The 17835-nt window shown below is 45.3% G+C and overlaps 1 protein-coding gene across 1 annotated transcript in view; it reads right to left on the bottom strand.

Moving 5' to 3' along the window:
• Positions 1 to 619: 619 nt before the first annotated feature.
• The window catches only part of DCPS (decapping enzyme, scavenger), a 100342-nt gene continuing 83126 nt past the window's right edge, over positions 620 to 17835 (bottom strand). Inside the window, exons 5-6 of the mRNA XM_060250441.1 lie at positions 12873 to 12983; positions 620 to 1060 (exon numbers count right to left, since the gene is read on the bottom strand). Of these exons, the coding sequence (XP_060106424.1) occupies positions 794 to 1060; positions 12873 to 12983 (378 nt within the window). The 3' untranslated portion in view covers positions 620 to 793. The remainder of the gene's footprint in view (positions 1061 to 12872; positions 12984 to 17835) is intronic.

A 17835-nucleotide genomic window follows, 5' to 3' on the forward strand; every position in this document is an offset into this window, starting at 1 on the left:
GAGCACTGGGTGGTCACAGAGGCAGATCTGGATTTGATACTCTGAATTTTAAAACACTCCTGACATTAATCAATAGGCATGAGTCATAGTCTGTCTAGACCAGGATTCTGAACCCTGACTGGCTGCAGTTCTCCAGGTTCTCAGGCTGAGATTTAGCTCAGTTTCTGGAGATTCTTTAACTGAATATCGTTTCAGAGTGTAGCTGTGCTGGTCTGATGAAGAGAGCTTTTGACTCTCTAAAGCTTACACCCCCAAAATCCTGCTGGTCCCTAAGGTGCTTTGGGAGTCATATCTAACAGTTCAGCTGAACATGTCAATGATATCAAAACAGGCTCTCCCCCGCCACCCCGCCCCTGAAGAGAGACAGTGTGATGTAGTATTTGGGAGACCTGGGTTCAGATCCTCACTCATCCTATGGAAGCTCGTTGGGTGACCTTGTGCCAGGCACATTCTCTCAGCCTAGCCTACCTCTCAGGGTTGTTAGGAGAGTAAAAAGGAGGAGAGGAGGATTGACTATGTGAGCTGCTTTGGATACCCTTTGGAGAGAAAGGTGGAGTACAAATGAGTTAAATGACAGAGAGACAGAGGCACAGACAGAGAAGAAAAGAAAACCCAAATGAATAATGCAGCTGGACATAGCCATTTATTAATAGAAAAACGATACAACCATAACAGATGGGAAATGCAACTGGAGCTTTATAAAAACCATAAAGAAAATATCTTAAAAGACAACATATAAAATTATCCCTAGGAAATGTTGATACGCTTCATCCAGCAGTCCTCAGCAAAGCGTTCAGACTCGACCAGCTCCCTGGAATTTCTTCAGCAGGGGTTCATCAGCTCGGAGGGCAAAGGTCAGGGTGCGCTTCCGGTAGTAGCTGGAGTCGAGTTCCAGGTTGTCGATCACGTCCGAAAGGAGATGGGCTCGCTCCACGGAGGTTCCGGGTGCATCATAGCTCAGGGCAGTGAAATGTACGTGGAGGTGATAATAAGATGGCTGGTAATGCAGGTAGACTCGCAACTGGGCCCCAGCAACCCCGAAGCGCTTCATTATGGCCTCCTAGTTAAAAAAACCAAAAAGTTGTACATTCAATGCTTTAAACCATTGGAGGCTGACCATGCAAACCCTCCATAAGCTTATGCTTACATTACAAGTCAAAAGTAGGAAGAGGCTCCACCTTAGAAGGCACCCATATTGCAGGCACAGTTGTCCCTCACAGTGCTTAGTGTTCTAATGCCCTGAGTGTGTTGAGCTAGAGACTAAGAAGCAGTGTAGTTCAAGAGAGGTGGGCAATGGTATTGGCTTGTTCTGGGGCACAGCAAAGCACTTGGATCTTTGGTTCCTGACCTAGGGATGCCCCGAATCCTCATTATTTGGTACTGGCTGCTTTCAGCTCTTGATGTTACAGGCTGACCAACAGGTATTTCAGGCTGACCAATTCAGACTGCTGAATTACTTTTTAATTGTATAGATCCAGGTGGGCAGCCGTGTTGGTCTGAAGCAACAGAATAAAGAGTCCAGTAGCACCTTTAAGACCAACAAAGTTTTATTCGAGGTATACGCTTTCATGTGCTACACACACACTTCTTCAGAGACAATGAAACGGGAGAAAAGCTTGAGAAAAATGAATTTGCATATAACATGATGTACACATTTTGAAGAAGAAGAAGATATTGGATTTATATCCCGCCCTCCACTCCAAAGAGTCTCAGAGCGGCTCACAATCTCCTTTCCCTTCCTCCCCCACAACAGACACCCTGTGAGGTGGGTGGGGCTGGAGAGGGCTCTCACAGCAGCTGCCCTTTCAAGGACAACCTCTGCCAGAGCTATGGCTGACCCAAGGCCATGCCAGCAGGTGCAAGTGGAGGAGTGGGGAATCAAACCCGGTTCTCCCAGATAAGAGTCCGCACACTTAACCACTACACCAAACTGGCTCTTGAGACAAATGTCATTGTATCTGAAGAATTGCGTGTAACACATGAAAGCTTATACCCTGAATAGAACTTTCTTGGTCTTAAAAGTGCCAATGGACTCTTATTTTATTTTTTAATTGTTTAGAGAATATCTTGGAGATTTTTTTTTAAATGACACCTTAACTGCTAAATTACCATCTATCTGACTCTGTGTGTAACGTTCCCTCAAGCGGCAAAGCTTGCTGGGGGGTAAAGCGTAGATGACTACTATTCTCTCAGGCAAACCACCCTGTAAAAAGTCTGCCGTGAAAACATTGTGATGTGACGTCACCCCACAGTCGGAAATGACTGGTGCTTCCACAGGGGACTACCTTTACCTTTTTACAACAAGGGACTTTCAAGGCAAGATGCAGGGGTGGTTTGCCGTTGCCTTCCTCTATAGAGTCTCTCTTGGCGGTCCCCCATCTGAGGTATTAACCCTGCTTAACCTGAGATCCAAAGAGACAGGACTATACCATACTGCCTTCCCCCTCAACTAACTATCTAGCCGTTTTTATGCCACCCTTTCTTCCATGAGATACAGAGTGGTGTGTGCGGCTCTCCTCCTTCCTGTTATAACCTCACAACGTCTGTGTGAGGCAGGACAGGCTGAGACAGTACGATTGACCCAAGGTCAATCAGCGAGCTTGGCAGCAGAATAAGGATCAGGGGCATGCATTCTGCTCTACCTGAAACGAAAATATACCTGAAAAATGCCTTATTGGTTAAAACCAGGCATGATAAGCCATCCCAGTCAGGATCTGCGCACCACAGGGAGATTGCTCCTGGTGACATGAAGATCCTGGGTCTAGCTTCTCCTGTAGCCTGGTTTAAACCAGGCTGCACAAGAAGGCAGCCCAGCTGGGACCTGCACACCATGGGAAGATTGCTTCTGACAGCACACAGACCCTGTGTCTGGTTCTCCTGTAGTGTGGTTTAAACTGGGCTGTGGGAGAAGCCAGCCCAGCCAGGATCTGCAAACCATGGGGATATTGCTCCAAGCGGCACATAAATCCTGAGTCTGGTTCTCCTGCAGTGCAGTTTAAACCAGGCTGCAGAAGCGAAACCAGCCCCAAGACTGGGGGATGTTTTTAATGACATTTTTCGTCTTGGGTCTACTGGACCAAAAAACCCCTTGGGATTTCCAAGAAATCTAAGATCAGAATACTGTACTGGTACCAGGACCCAGAATTTTCTGGAAATACCAACTTTTGTGTATGTGTGTGTGTGTGGGGGGGGGGGTGTCTGACAGACCCATACCAAAAAATATCAGGTTCAAAAAAAATGCACATCCCTAGTGAAGATTTGAACCTGGGCCACACTAGTTGTAGTCCAACACTCAAACTACTGCTATACTATATTCGTTGCAATTACTCAGCTCTTTTCTTACTCCCTTCCCTGCCCGTGTACTTGTATAAAACAGGTCATAACTATACTGCAAAGCCTCGGGGAACCCTAAGACAGGATGAGAACTCTTTACCAGTTTCAATATCCTCCCCAAATTACAATTCTCAGGGTTCAGGGGGGCGGGGCATGGCAGCCTCAGTGGTTTAAAACAGGTTTGTGCTTGTAGTACAGATGTGTATCAGCATCCATGGAGCCGAGTGCCTTTCCCTTGTTCAGCTTGCTCTTCCCATTTACAGCCCACAGTCACAACACAAAGAGTACAGCCAGAAGATCAAAGGAAGGAATGATAGAAGGAAGGGGGAAAGGTGGAGGCCAGAACAGGAGAGCTTGTTGCATACTCAACATTTACAAGAGAAAAAAAAAAAAGGGAGAAAGAGGTAGGAAGCACCCGCTGGGATAAACTGTCACTCCGCAAAACTTTGCCCTAAACCAATCAGCTGATCTAGCTTATTGGTACAAATCTGCAAATTGTTTCATGTTCAGACATACCGTGCAGTGTACATATCAAGAACCAGCCTATACAAACCGACCCCGGTGAGCAAACGTGCTTATAGTAAGAATCTCCAGACTCTGCAGAAGATTTCTGAAGATCTGAGCAGCAACTAGAACTATGTGCTAGGAAACAAATCTATGGTTGGGAGTTTTACATAAACTTCTTCTGTTGGATAAGGCGCACTCCTGAAACATCTGCTTGCAACCCCCAGCAAGCAACTCAGGTCTGCCTTGCTTATTTCAGCCCTCGCCCTGATTTTCCAGACACTGACTCTAATCCTTACACCACAGTGACTGGGCCGGCTCCTAGCCTTGAGCTCGTATCTGGTCGGGCTATCATTGTGGTCTGCGGACAGTCAAGCCCCAACCCCATCCCCTCTTCATGGCAACCCTCCTCTTGTTATATTCAATTTGACATGGAGGTGAATTGTTGCCTCCTGACCCAATAGAGGACAGCAACAGTCTGATGTTCCCTCAAGAAAGTGCTTCTCAACTTCTAGTGCACATCAGCTTCAACTGTCACTCCATTTTTAACGGTGGCTCACATTTGAGCAACACACAACTTGTGACACTCCCATCCCTGGAACTGAGCTTTAGGGGGTTCTTTCAGAGTTGCTGTCCTGAGGTACCTCTTGCTGCTCTTTCCAACTGCTCTTGGGGGGAAATTCTTTGGGAATTTTTTTCTGAGGGAACTGTGAACTCTACTTGGAGGCAGCCAGCCTGTGACTGATTAATATAATCACTTATCTTGAGAGAAATGGTGAGGCGGCCAAAAAGCTCTTCATGACCTCTCCCTTTTGATTGTCAACAAATGTAAATTGGATGGAGTGACTTAAAGGACTATCACCTCACTACAAGAGATTTCAAAAACCAATATCCTCCCCAAATTACAATTCTAAGAGTTGTGGGGAGGGGAGGCATGACAACCTCAGTGGTTTAACAATTGGAATTAACAGTTACCTCAGAGCTAAACACTGAGTGGACAGCCTGTGTGAGCTGCTGAGCATTACCGTTCCACTTCTTGGGAGGGAGAGACATCTGCTTGTCTGAATTCTTTCCACACAGCAATACACACACAGTTTCCTCCACTTGTAAGGGGGAAAAGACAATTCAGAACATTCTTCCTCACTAATTTTGTATGTGTAGGAAATAGCATAGGCAAGAGAAGGTTTCAGACCTTCAGCCTCCATCTACAATACAAAATCTACCACATGGGAGAGAACCATTGCATCACACGTTGCTTTCAGTTCTGGTTCTTGTTGGACTGAAAGGGTGGCACTAGGGAGGTGGGCTTCCATCAATGAGGAACTCTGTTGGCTCGTACGGTTTCCTCTTCAACTTCATCGCTTAAGCAGCTCACCAGCCACCATTGCCAGTGAGGGTAACTGAAGCTGACAACAGCAACACTGGCCCTGACAGGGCCCTTTGGTCACTAGGGCTCTTGAAAATGATGCAATCATCAGATTCTGAACTACTTTGGGTGGCAATAGAGTGGGCACCCTGAATGTTTTAACAGAGCTTTCTGTGGAAATCACAAAAGACAGACTTGGGGAGGCCCAGAAGGATATCAAGCACCCACCAATGGCTGACCAGATAAAAATGGCCTCCTGCGAAGCCTTGATGTACTGTGGCACCAATATGACAATAAACCAGCCCAAATAAGCTCAGTCTGAAGTGTCAGTAATTGAGTTAGGAGTAATCTCAATTACAGCCTTGGAAAGGCACAGAAGAGAGTCCTAAAAGCTACATGTGCCAAAAATAAACTCTCTGGGAATTACATCTCCGATTCTGGGAGGAATGGGCGAAGGCATGCATTTGGCTCCTGCTGAAGTTCACAATTCCAGTTGAAGAGTCCAGAAATAGCCTGAGAGTTCATAGGAAATGGGTGATTGTTTTCCAAGAACACATGAAACTTCCTTATACCAAGTCAAACGACTGGTTTCTCGAGGTCAGTATTATCTGTCTCCTCTAAATGGCCGCAGTTTCCCAAGGTTTCAAGCAAAGGACTTGCACACCACCAATTACCCGATTCTATTGGCCAGGATTGAAACATGGATATTCAGCATGTGAAGATGCTCTACCATGCCCCCTCCCTGCCATTTTGCCCTGTCCTATCCTTCCTTCAGGCAGTTCAAGATGACACATATGGTTCTCCTGCCTCCATTTTTAATGATAACAACCATGCAAAATAGGTTAGGCCGAGACAGAGTGCTTGGTCCAAAGTCACCCAATGAGTTTCACTGTGGACTGAGGATTCCAACTTCCTAGCCTGATGATACTGCATTTGACCTGGTTATCCCTGTTCAAAACAATAGTATTATAAAGTAAGAACAACAACAAAAACCCTTGTATTTGAAGAAACCTGAAATGAATGCATGCATCTAGTTTCCAGGGAATTATGAAAATGGTACAACCAACCTATAGTGATGAAAAACAGATCAAGGGAATAGCTGAGAGATCCTGGCCTGCTTTGAAGCTACAGTCCTATGAGCTCTTAGGAACAAGTCTCACTGAAATCAATGGAACTGAACATCAAAGGGATTGAGCTGCATATGCCTAAAATGCAAAAGATGAAAGGAAGGATGGAGACAAAAAGGCTGTTGCACCTTCAGTTGACAATGGTCACATCTCTGGATCCTCCAGGCTTGATACATGTAAACTTTGCCTGTAGTTTTTTGGGGAAAACTATTAACAACCAAGAATTTAACTAGTTTGTGATGATTACAGAATAGACTCATGTCCCAAGATTGAGTGGAAGTTTGCCAATTGGACACTCGACCAGCTTCCCAGACTCTTGTTTCAGACCTCCTTGATATTCTGGAGGAGTACTACAACTCCCAGCATGCTCTTGTTAACAGGGCTTTTTTTGTAGCAGGAACTCATTTGCATATTAGGCTACACTTCCCTGATGTAGCCAATCCTCCAATAGCTTACAGTAGGGCCTGTAATAAGAGCCCTGTAAACTCTTGAAGGATTGGCTACATAGAGGGGTATGGCCTAATATACACAGGAGTTCTTTCTACAAAAAAACCCCTGCTTGTCAATCATCAGGCTGCCAGCATCTCTCTTATGCTTTTCCCTCATCATCAGAACAAAGAAGAGTCTGTACAGGGGGATCCTCTTCTAATAACCTCTGATAGTCCCAGGAAGAGAAGGCACAATCTCTGCAACTTGCTTTTCTGTGCTTGTGCAAAGAGAACACTCACCAGAGCAGGGGTTTTTTCGGGGGTGGGGGTCGTCCCTGGCTACACTAGTTTCATTGATGGCTCCAAGGTTTTAGCTAACATAGTTTAAAAGCCAAAATAAAATGAGAGCCCAGTGGCACATTAGAGACTAGCAGGATTTATTCCAGGGTAAACCCACTTTGTCAGTTGCACTGAAGTGTCCCACTAGGCAAATGCATTTATACTTAATGCTACATGCGTCTGAGGAAGTGAGTTCTGGCTCACAAAAGCTTATGATGGAATAAATTCTGTTAATCCCTAAGGTGCCGCTGGACTCCTTTTTATTCCGCTACTACAGACTGACGTGCCTCCCCATCTGGGTTACAAAGGCAGCTCTGAAAAATATAACAGGGCAGAAAGGGGGAAAAAGAGAGAAACAACAAACAAGCAAAGATCCATGCTGTTTTTCAGTGAAGGCCGTCTCTACATACGGCTTTGTCTGCTGGAACTAGGTACACGGAACATACACAGAACAAAGACAACCCTATGCGATAAAACACATTCCCTCCTAGGAACAGAAGGGGACCAGTGAATATTAGAACATACACGTTTGGATGTGAAATGCGGTTTGGAATCTTAAAGACATCTGCAGAAGATGCCTTATGGAAACGATACAGAGAAAATTCTCCAAGCCTTTGTCCCATTGACATTAGTGAGGTTTAACTTCCCAGCAGGGCCGGCGCATGGGAATAGGTGGGGAAGGTGGCGGCCTGGGGTGCTACCCCACCTGGGGGCACCACCAGGAGCCCCCTTACCCACACAGAGCACTCCTCCAACTCTGCCTTGAAGGCAAGATCGGAGGAACACTTTCCCCCTGAAATAAGCTCAGCGCGCTGCTTTAGTGGCGCCGGTCGCTTTCAACCTGAAAGCGACCAGCGACGCTAAAACAGCGTGCTGAGCTTACTGCAGGGGGAAAGCGGTTGCGTGGCAGCACTGCTGTACGCCGCCCGTCACTCTCTTGTCCCTGCCACCCTGCACAATGGCGTCACTTTTGGTGATGTCATCACGCCATGCGCGTGATATTAGCTCGGTAGAGGGAGCTTGGCGAGGGGCAAGGGGCTGCCTCAAGTGGCAGAACCCCCAGCGCTGGCCCTGCTGCCCAGTCAAGTGTCTAGTAGCTGAATCCCTGGGAATTCACTGGTACTTAAGTATAGTACTTGCTTGGGGTGTTCAAACACTCTAAGGGCCAGCAAACAAACAATTGTAGCTGGCAGTTTCAGAACAATAGAATGGATTCAATCCTGACTAAATTTTCCAGTGGTAGAAGAGAACTTTGCTGACTCCTCCCCTCCCACTGCAGCCCACTGAGTTCCACGAAACGGAACTCCTGGAGGACCCTGAGGAATGACCACAAGGGCATCCACAGTGAGAAGAGGGAATCAGTGGAAATCACAGGTTAAATCTGGATCCAGCCCAATGCTACCAGCTGCCACTGGGCAGCCACTGTTCCGTGAACATAACATGCAGGTCCTACTGACAGCATGTGACTTAAATCAGCCATGGAAACCACTGGCTTGCAATATCTGAAGCGGTTCAGGTTGGACAAACTTGAGCTGTGCAGTCTAATCATGTTCCCCTGAAAATAAATCCCACCCAATGTCAACGGGGACTTGTGCGAGATCATAGTTGGCGTAGCCCTTTAAGCCGATTCCTCCAGAAATGCCATTTGGGTGCCAGCTGCTGGGCTCTGTGCCACTTGATTCTGAAAAGCTCTGCACCGCATTTGCTCCAGAGAGACGCATTTCATTTTGTCAGTGCAGCAGGCAATTCATCACTGGGGAATATAATTGTCCCTGGAAGACAAAGTGTTGGTGATAGGAGGCAGGAGAAGAGAAAAGAGGTGGTTGGGCTTTGGACAGGAGAAGCTGTAAATCTACACTACCGAGCAAAGCCACTGGGCAAAAAAAATACATATTTTGGACTGAAAAAAAATTCCACACTAAATTATGAAGCGAAGGCTTGAGTTCTTCCAGCCACAACCACAATGGCCTGGTTGGTAAGCAAAATGGCTTGGAAGCTGGTGCAGAAAAGTTCCTCAAGACCTCACTGGAAATAAGTGAGTGGCTTCTGAGAAATGGAGAATGTCTGGGAGGCTAGTAAGATACCACAAGCCTAGATGTTTTGGCTTCGTGCAATTTATTTATTATTGTGTAAATGTGCCTTTTTAAAAATCCCACTCTCTCAATCAAGAATTCTCCAGACAGCACTCCCCAGACGGTATCATCAGCCAATCAAAACAGTTTGCTTACCTCTAACTGGTGTTCTTTGAATGGTCATATGTGCCTGAGCAGAGCCTGAAGCTGAAACTTTCTAGTACCAAGTCTTTAGGTGTGAATGAAATTCCCTGACCTCCAAGCCTGGACACGACCAAGGGGAAGGTGTCACAACTTTCTCTTTATTTCATCTGAAACTGCACTGCAAAAGGTTAAAGGGCACCCATTCAGGGGATGCCAGGTGGGTTGCATGACTGCACCAGTAACCACTCAAAGAATATCTGAATATGTGTAAAGAACCTGGTTTTCTTCATGGTAGTCTCTTTGCATCACACAAACAGGAACAGACTGGCAAGCTGACCTATCTGAGGGTGAGTGTACAAGTGCAGTCATACAAAAAAAATGTAGAGCATGGCTCTGGCAAAGGAGGCATCTTTATGTGCTGTGATATCCAGGGCACAGCATCTGACAAGGTGAAAGGTTGACAGGCCACGCTATGGAGCTCTAGAAGAGGAATTTCTTTGCTAAAACCTATGGTTCTTATAGAATCTGCACATAAAGACTCCCAGAACAGTTTGTGAGCCAACTGATAAGAGAATCCTGTGGTACTTGTTGTACAAATCTGAGTGTCTTTGGCCAATAAAAGACATTCAGCTGAAGTCCAGGTGAAGGAGGAAGAAAAAAAAGTTTATTGCAATGAACTGAGAGTAGCAGTAGGCCAAAGCCTGCAGTATCAAGTTGCTCTACCTTCTTTCAAGATGGTCACAATCTTATATACCCTTGATGATGCACTGGCACATGTTAGCTTATGCACATACTAACTGGCTGCAACATCCAGAATAATTTCATCACGAAAGCCAGCTGCACACAACTGATACATCTTGCCAGGTTGGCAAGAGCTCATTGGACAGGATCTAAGTCACAGAAAGAAATTCTACTTCATATGCATCTGGACCAGATAAATCCAGTTTGAGCTCTAAGAGCCCCCTACGTCTATTGTTGCTTAGAAACACAGTAGAAATGCCGTTAAGGAAAAGTGCAAGTTATGTTTCTGTTATAGATAAGACTGGAATGTGGGTAACTCTTCTGTCTTTTCTTCTCTGCCAGGCCTGAGGTTCTGCCTCTACTCCGCTGCAGTAGTTGCAACCTTTGCTGTTGACAATGACACAATGACAACCTTTGCTGTTGACAATGACACAATGACAACCTTTGCTGTTGACAATGAATCCATGGCCCCCTCCATTTGGAAAACACTTATCAGATAAACAGAGTTCGGAGACACTAATCATAAGTCATGGTTCTCTTCTGACAAAGAAAGTCTTCAAGACTATGGTCTTTGCCAGCATTCTGAATTGTTGTGAGCATTCATGAAATTTGGGAAGGGGTATCTTTACCTAGTGCCAAAAAGCCAACAGACGTGACACCAGAAAAATACAGAATTGCAGAATCACAGAGTTGGAAGGAGCCATACGGACCATCTAGTCCAACCCCCAGCTCAAGGCACATTCAGCCTAGGGCATCCCTAAGAACATAAGAGAAGCCATGTTAGATCAGGCCAATGGCCCATCCAGTCCAACACTCTGTGTCACACAGTGGCAAAAAAATTTATATATACACACACACTGTGGCTAATAGCCACTGATGGACCTCTGCTCCATATTTTTATCTAAACCCCTCTTGAAGGTGGCTATGCTTGTGGCCACCACCACCTCCTGTGGCAGTGAATTCCACATGTTAATCACCCTTTGGGTGAAGAAGTACTTCCTTTTATCCGTTTTAACCTGTCTGCTCAGCAATTTCATCGAATGCCCACGAGTTCTTGTATTGTGAGAAAGGGAGAAAAGTACTTCTTTCTCTACTTTCTCCATACCATGCATTATCTTGTAAACCTCTATCATGTCACCCCGCAGTCGACGTTTCTCCAAGCTAAAGAGTCCCAAGCGTTTCAACCTTTCTTCATAGGGAAAGTGTTCCAGCCCTTTAATCATTCTAGTTGCCCTTTTCTGGACTTTCTCCAATGCTATAATATCCTTTTTGAGGTGCGGTGACCAGAACTGCACACAGTACTCCAAATGAGACCGCACCATCGATTTATACAGGGGCATTATGATACTGGCGGATTTGTTTTCAATTCCCTTCCTAATAATTCCCAGCATGGCTTTGGCCTTTTTTATTGCAAACGCACACTGTCTTGACATTTTCAGTGAGTTATCTACCACGACCCCAAGATCTCTTTCTTGGTCAGTCTCTGCCAGTTCACACCCCATCAACTTGTATTTGTAGCTGGGATTCTTGGCCCCAATGTGCATTACTTTGCACTTGGCCACATTGAACCGCATCTGCCACGTTGATGCCCACTCACCCAGCCTCAACAGATCCCTTTCGAGTTCCTCACAATCCTCTCTGGTTCTCACCACCCTGAACAATTTAGTGTCATCTGCAAACTTGGCTAATTCACTGCTCACTCCCAACTCTAAATCATTTATGAACAAGTTAAAGAGCATGGGACCCAGTACCGAGCCCTGCGGCACCCCACTGCTTACCGTCCTCCACTGTGAAGACTGCCCATTTATACTCACTCTCTGCTTCCTATTACTCAGCCAGTTTTTGATCCACAAGTGGACCTGTCCTTTTACTCCATGACTCTCAAGCTTTCTAAGGAGCCTTTGATGAGGAACTTTATCAAAAGCTTTCTGGAAGTCAAGGTAAACAACATCTATCGGGTCTCCTTTGTCCACATGTTTGTTCACCCCCTCAAAGAAATGTAACAGGTTAGTGAGGCAATATCTTCCCTTACAGAACCCATGCTGAGTCTTCCTCAATAACCCGTGTTCATCAATATGCCTACTCATTCTGTCCTTGATAATGGTTTCTACCAACTTTCCCGGTACTGAAGTCAGACTGGCTGGCCTGTAATTTCCCGGATCTCCTCTGGAACCCTTTTTAAAGATGGGGGTGACATTTGCTACCTTCCATTCCTCAGGAACGGAGGCAGATTTCAATGAAAGATTACAGATTTTTGTTAGAAGATCCACAAGTTCAACTTTGAGTTCTTTCAGAACTCTCGGATGTATGCCATCCGGACCCACTGACTTATTAGTTTTTAAGTTGTTTGTCCAGCAGCTGCTTAAAGACTGCCAGTGATCACCAAGGAACTTTCCCCAAGGCATACTAGATTTTGATTTCTGTGACTGGGAGACAGTTTTTCATCAAAAAAGCAGTACAAAAATATAATAAGAAGATATTGGATTTATACCCTGCTCTTCACTACCCGAAGGAGTCTCAGAGCAGCTTACAATCTCCTTTTCCTTCCCCTCCCCACAACACTCTGTGAGGTAGGTGGGGCTGAGAGAGCTCACCCATAATTGCTCTTGAGCAGAACAGTTCTGAGAGAACTTGCAGCTGACCCAGGTGCATGTGAAGGAGTGGGGAATCAAACCTGGTTCTCCCAGATAAGAGTTCGCGCACTTACCCACTACATCAAACTTGAAGAAAGGAAAGCAAAATGGAAAGAAAGGAGGAACAAAACTGCTCAGAAACAGGCCAGAGGAAAAATCTGAATTAACTAGACGACAGTACTCACCTTCCCTTCTTTTGAGATATTCTTCAGCAAAGGAAGATGCTCAGCAGTGAGGTCCCTCAGAGACTTTATTCCCCGGCAGTGGCAGATAGCAATTAAGTACAAGTCGTCCAGCTGTAGAGACAGAATGGGCTGTTGAAATGATGGAGATTCTCTTATTTTGCCATTCCTAGTTATGATTTTGTTTTTTAAAGAAAGACACCAAGGACAAGGCAAGACAGGCAAGGTCAACAACTATTAAAACAGTAATTCAAGAGGGTAGCCATGTTGGTTTGCAGTAGAACAGCTAGATTCAAGTGCATTTGCACTTGGAGACCAACAAGATTCTTGGGGTATCAGCTTTCAACAGTCAAAGCTTCCTTTTTCAGATACATATTCTTCAGAAGGGAACTCTGACTCTTGACACACTACCACACTGGCACATGCTATATAATAGCAGATATACTTCAGATTATGTGCTGGTCTGCACATGCAGCAAGTTAACGCGGGGAAAACCTGTTTGGGGCTCATGCCGTTACAGATGTAGATATGCATGACTGATTTCGAAACAATCCTCATGAAAATGAGAAACAGAAAACCTCGCACTTAGAAAACTAGCACATCGTAGAGAAAGCTAAACTGAAATTGTGTTGTTGATGACAGGTTTTTTTTTCAAATGTGCAGAGAGAGATGTGTGTGTATGGGGGAGCATTCAGCTGCTCAGTAGTCTTCTGAAGTGGTAAGATCTGGGAATATTTGCCCCACATAGAATCACAGAATTAGAAGGGACCTCCAGTGTCATCTAGTCCAACCCCCTGCACAATGCAGGAAATTCACAAGCACTTCCACTCTACAAACACACCCAGTGACCCCTGCTCCAAGCCCGGAAGATGGCAAAAAGAAAAAGAAAACTCTCCAGGATCCCTGGTGAAACTGGCCTGAAGAAAAATTGCTGCCTGACCCCAAAATGGAGAACAACATTTCCCTGGGTGCTTAAGAAAGGACCACGAAAACTAAGCACTGATGTAACCCTACCTTGCCCTCCTCCTCATGATCTGCCTAAGTTCGCAGAATCAGCATTGCTGTCAGATGGCCATCTAAAAACCTCCAAAGGAGAGCCCACCACCTCCCAAGGAAGCTTGTTCCATTGAGGAACTGCTCCAGCTATCAGGAAGTTCTTCCTAATTTTTAGTCAAAACCTCTTTTAATTTCAACCCGTTGGTTCTGGTCTGACCTTCTGGGGCCACAGAAAACAACTCCCCACCATCCTCCATATGCCAGCCCATCACCCACTGTTTGTGCTGAGGAGATGAGACCTGAGCTGCCTAAGGAGATTCTGCCCAAAAGTACTTGCACCGAGGGCAGAGTATTTTTGACGGAGGCTCTGCTATTTTACAGCAGGAGGCTGCATTACAGAATCATCCCACGTGCTGGATAACACTACTTTCTGGAAGGATAAAGAAAAGCCTTGTTTCCCAGCGATGGTATTTTCAAACAGCTTCTCTGACAGTTCGGGAAAAGCACAAACAATGCTTTGAGTTCTATAACTGAAAACGTCCGATAAGTTTCAAGATAGCATTACCAATGCCCTGGGCCGAGTTCCAGTCGCTGTGGTTCTCTAAATAACTCCTCTCTCGAATGAATGAGTCATTGGACAATATCATCATTGTTAAAAATGTTGTTGGGAAAGATATCTTGGCTAGACTTCTAGCATCTCCTAGAATACTTTCTAGATTAAACATTAGATCAAACATCTGAATGCAAAAGTTGTTTTAGATCCCAAGGAAAGCTGGAAAACCTCTGGCAAATAACAGAAACACATACCCACACCCAGAAGAGATGGTGGTATTAATTACTAAGATAGGTGCCACGTACAGTGTTATACACTGTTTCAATCTTTTGTGCAAGGTTACCGTATTCTCCTTTTTAACTTTTGCTTGAGAGCTATTTTAGAAGAGAGGCAAAGGTTTAAAAAAATATATCTCAGATAAACAATAAAAAAGGGAGAGCATGGCCCAGTGGTTAGCTGGTTAGATGTGAATCCTGGAAAATTTAGTTTGGAAATCCCAGCTCACGTTTGGATGAAAAAGATAGCTTTGGGTAAAGGGCCTTCTTCCGGGCTTAAATCCCCACCTATAAAATGTGAGTATTCATATTCAACTAAATCCATATGGTTGCCCACCTCCAGATGGTGGCTGGAGATTTCAAGATTACAACTGATATCCAAACAACAGAGATTCATTCCCCTGGAGAAAATGGCTGCTTTGGAAGATGGACTCTGGCATTATACCCCAATGAAGTCCCTCCCCTCCGTAAGACACACCTTCCTCAGGCTTCACCCCTCAAACCTCCAGGTACTTCCCAACCCAGAGCTGGCAACTCTATCATGCATACTCTGCTCTAATCCCCCACCCCACCAATAAAATTCTGGACCCAGGCAATTAAATTCTGCAACGTGCACAAAATAGATCGCTATCCTTGAAGTCTATGGCATCATGCATAATACATAATGCAGGATTGGGGGGGGAGGGGTCATCGGGAGAAGCATTTGAAAATGCAGTATTTTGGTCACATTTTTATCCCACTCAAGAAACTCAGGGCAGTGAACAGGGTTCTCCCTTCCTCTATTTCACCCTCATGACAATCCTATGAGGCTAGGGTTGCCAGGCCCAACTCAGGAAATAATCTGGCGACTTTGGAGGTGGAGCCAAGAGCAAGGCTGTGACAACCACGATTCAACTCTGAAGGGAGTGCTGGCTATCACTTTCCTTTTAAATGCATCCCCTCCATTGGAAACAATGGAGAATGAGACCTTGTTTTGGGGCTCATAGAATTGTGCCTCCTGATCCAATCTTTTTTGAAACTTGGAGGGGAGTGTTTTGAGGAGAGGCACCAGATGCTATGCTGAAAATTTGGTGCTTCTACCTCAGAAAACAGCCCCTGCCAGAGCCCCAGATACCCATGGATTGATTTTCTGTTATATCCTATGGAGACCAGTCTCCACAGGGTATAATGGAGTGCCCAGCAGACATTTAATACCCTCCCCTTTCTGATAACCCTGAAGTGAGGGGAGGGCCTCCAAACAAGGGGACCTCGCCCCCCAATTAGGTATTGGCAACCCTACATGAGATAGATTAGACCTGAGAGAGTGAAAGACTGATCGGAGTTTACTTAGGTGGGCAGCCGTGTTGGTTTGAAGAAGTACATATGAACATATGAAGCTGCCTTATACTGAATCAGACCCTTGGTCCATCAAAGTCAGTATTGTCTTCTCAGACTGGCAGCAGCTCTCCAGGGTCTCAAGCTGAGGTTTTTCACACCTATTTGCCTGGACCCTTTTTTGGAGATGCCAGGGATTGAACCTGGGACCTTCTGCTTCCCAAGCAGATGCTCTACCACTGAGCCACCGTCCCTCCCCAGAACAAAGTTTGAGTCCAGTGGCATCTTTAAGACAAACAAAGTTTTATTCAAGGTATGAACTTTCATGTGCAAGCACACTTCTTTAGTATCTGAGGAAGTGTGCGTGCACACAAAAGCATATACCTTGAATACAACTTTGTCGATCTTAAAGATGCCACTGGAATCAAACTTTGTTCCAAGTTTACCCAGTGAGCTTTGTGGCTGTGTGGGAATTTGAACCCTAAAATCTACTGTTCTGATCTGAGACTCAAACTATGAAGCCACACGGTCGCTGTGAAGAAGAGTCTCCCCCACTCTCTTAACTTAGCTGTTGGTTCACTGCTTCAACTGCCTGACCATTTTTCACCTTGGACCCTGTGAAAAGCAGCACATAGCCAGTGTCAAAAACCTCTGAGTTCCTGCCATTTCAAAACTCGAAGTGGTGGGAGGAATCTTTTTCTAGTGCCAACCCTTTCTGAGAACTCAAATGTCTGAGCAAGAACAGGAAGTTCCCTCTATATCCTATTTAAGCTGCTGGGATTTCAGGCACAGAAGCCTCATCTCTCACTTTTAATCTCAATTTTCTATTCAGTTCTGCAGACAAACCCAGATATGAACCTGAAATGTCCAAATCTAGCCCACGTGCTCTCCACATAGCCACTCTCGAGTTCAGAAACCGCTGGGATCCTATTGTACTGCCATGACCTGGAGACTAGTCTGTAAACTGCACAGAGTCAGATATACAACACTGCATACCACAGCAGGGTCTACAACGAACGTTGAAGAAAGAAGACGACGATATAAGAAGAAGAAAGAAGAAGACGAAGAAGAGTGTGAAATGAACACCCAGGTCCCTTATTGCAAGGTGCAAGGCTGTGCAAACGCCTGGCAGTGTGGGAAACTAGTGGATTATGCTACTGTGCATGGAATTCAGCATCTCCGTTTCCACCAAAAAATACTCAAACAAGGCTACAAGCAAGTTTCTAGCCCTTATGACTGTGAGGAGAAAGACTTCAAAGAACATGGGCAGTGCCTTCTGAAATCCAAGCATCAAACCAGACAAGATGCTGGAGAGGGTCCAGAATATACATTTGTGGGTTCATCTGGATTTTGGCATTGAGAAGCTCAGCTTGATCAGACCAACCGTCTGTCCACTTTGACATTCTTTTTCTCACAGTGGCCAGTCAACTGCCTCTAGGAAGCCAGCAATCGAGGATGAGGACAACAGCCCTCCGCTACTGATTGCTCCCTCAGCCCCTAGCATTCAGAAGTACACCAATTCTGAACATGGAGGCTCCATTCATGTGTCATAGTCCTGTCCTTGAGGAATAATTTCCTTTTAAACCTATTACAAGCTGATAGCTGGCACCGCATCTTGTGGCAGTGCATTTCATAAATCAGTTCTGTGCTACAAAGAGTGTTTTCTGCCCTGCATCTGCCGGCTTTCAGTTTCTCAAGGTGACCTTGAGTTCTTGTGTTATGGAAGAAGAAAACACTCTCAAACTCATTTCCTCCACACAGTTCATAACTTTATTAACATCTATCATGTCCTTCCCCTTAATATTTTTTTTAAATTAAGGGTGCACCA

Source organism: Heteronotia binoei, chromosome 12, assembly GCF_032191835.1.
Source record: "Heteronotia binoei isolate CCM8104 ecotype False Entrance Well chromosome 12, APGP_CSIRO_Hbin_v1, whole genome shotgun sequence".
NCBI classification, from domain to species: Eukaryota; Metazoa; Chordata; class Lepidosauria; order Squamata; family Gekkonidae; genus Heteronotia; species Heteronotia binoei.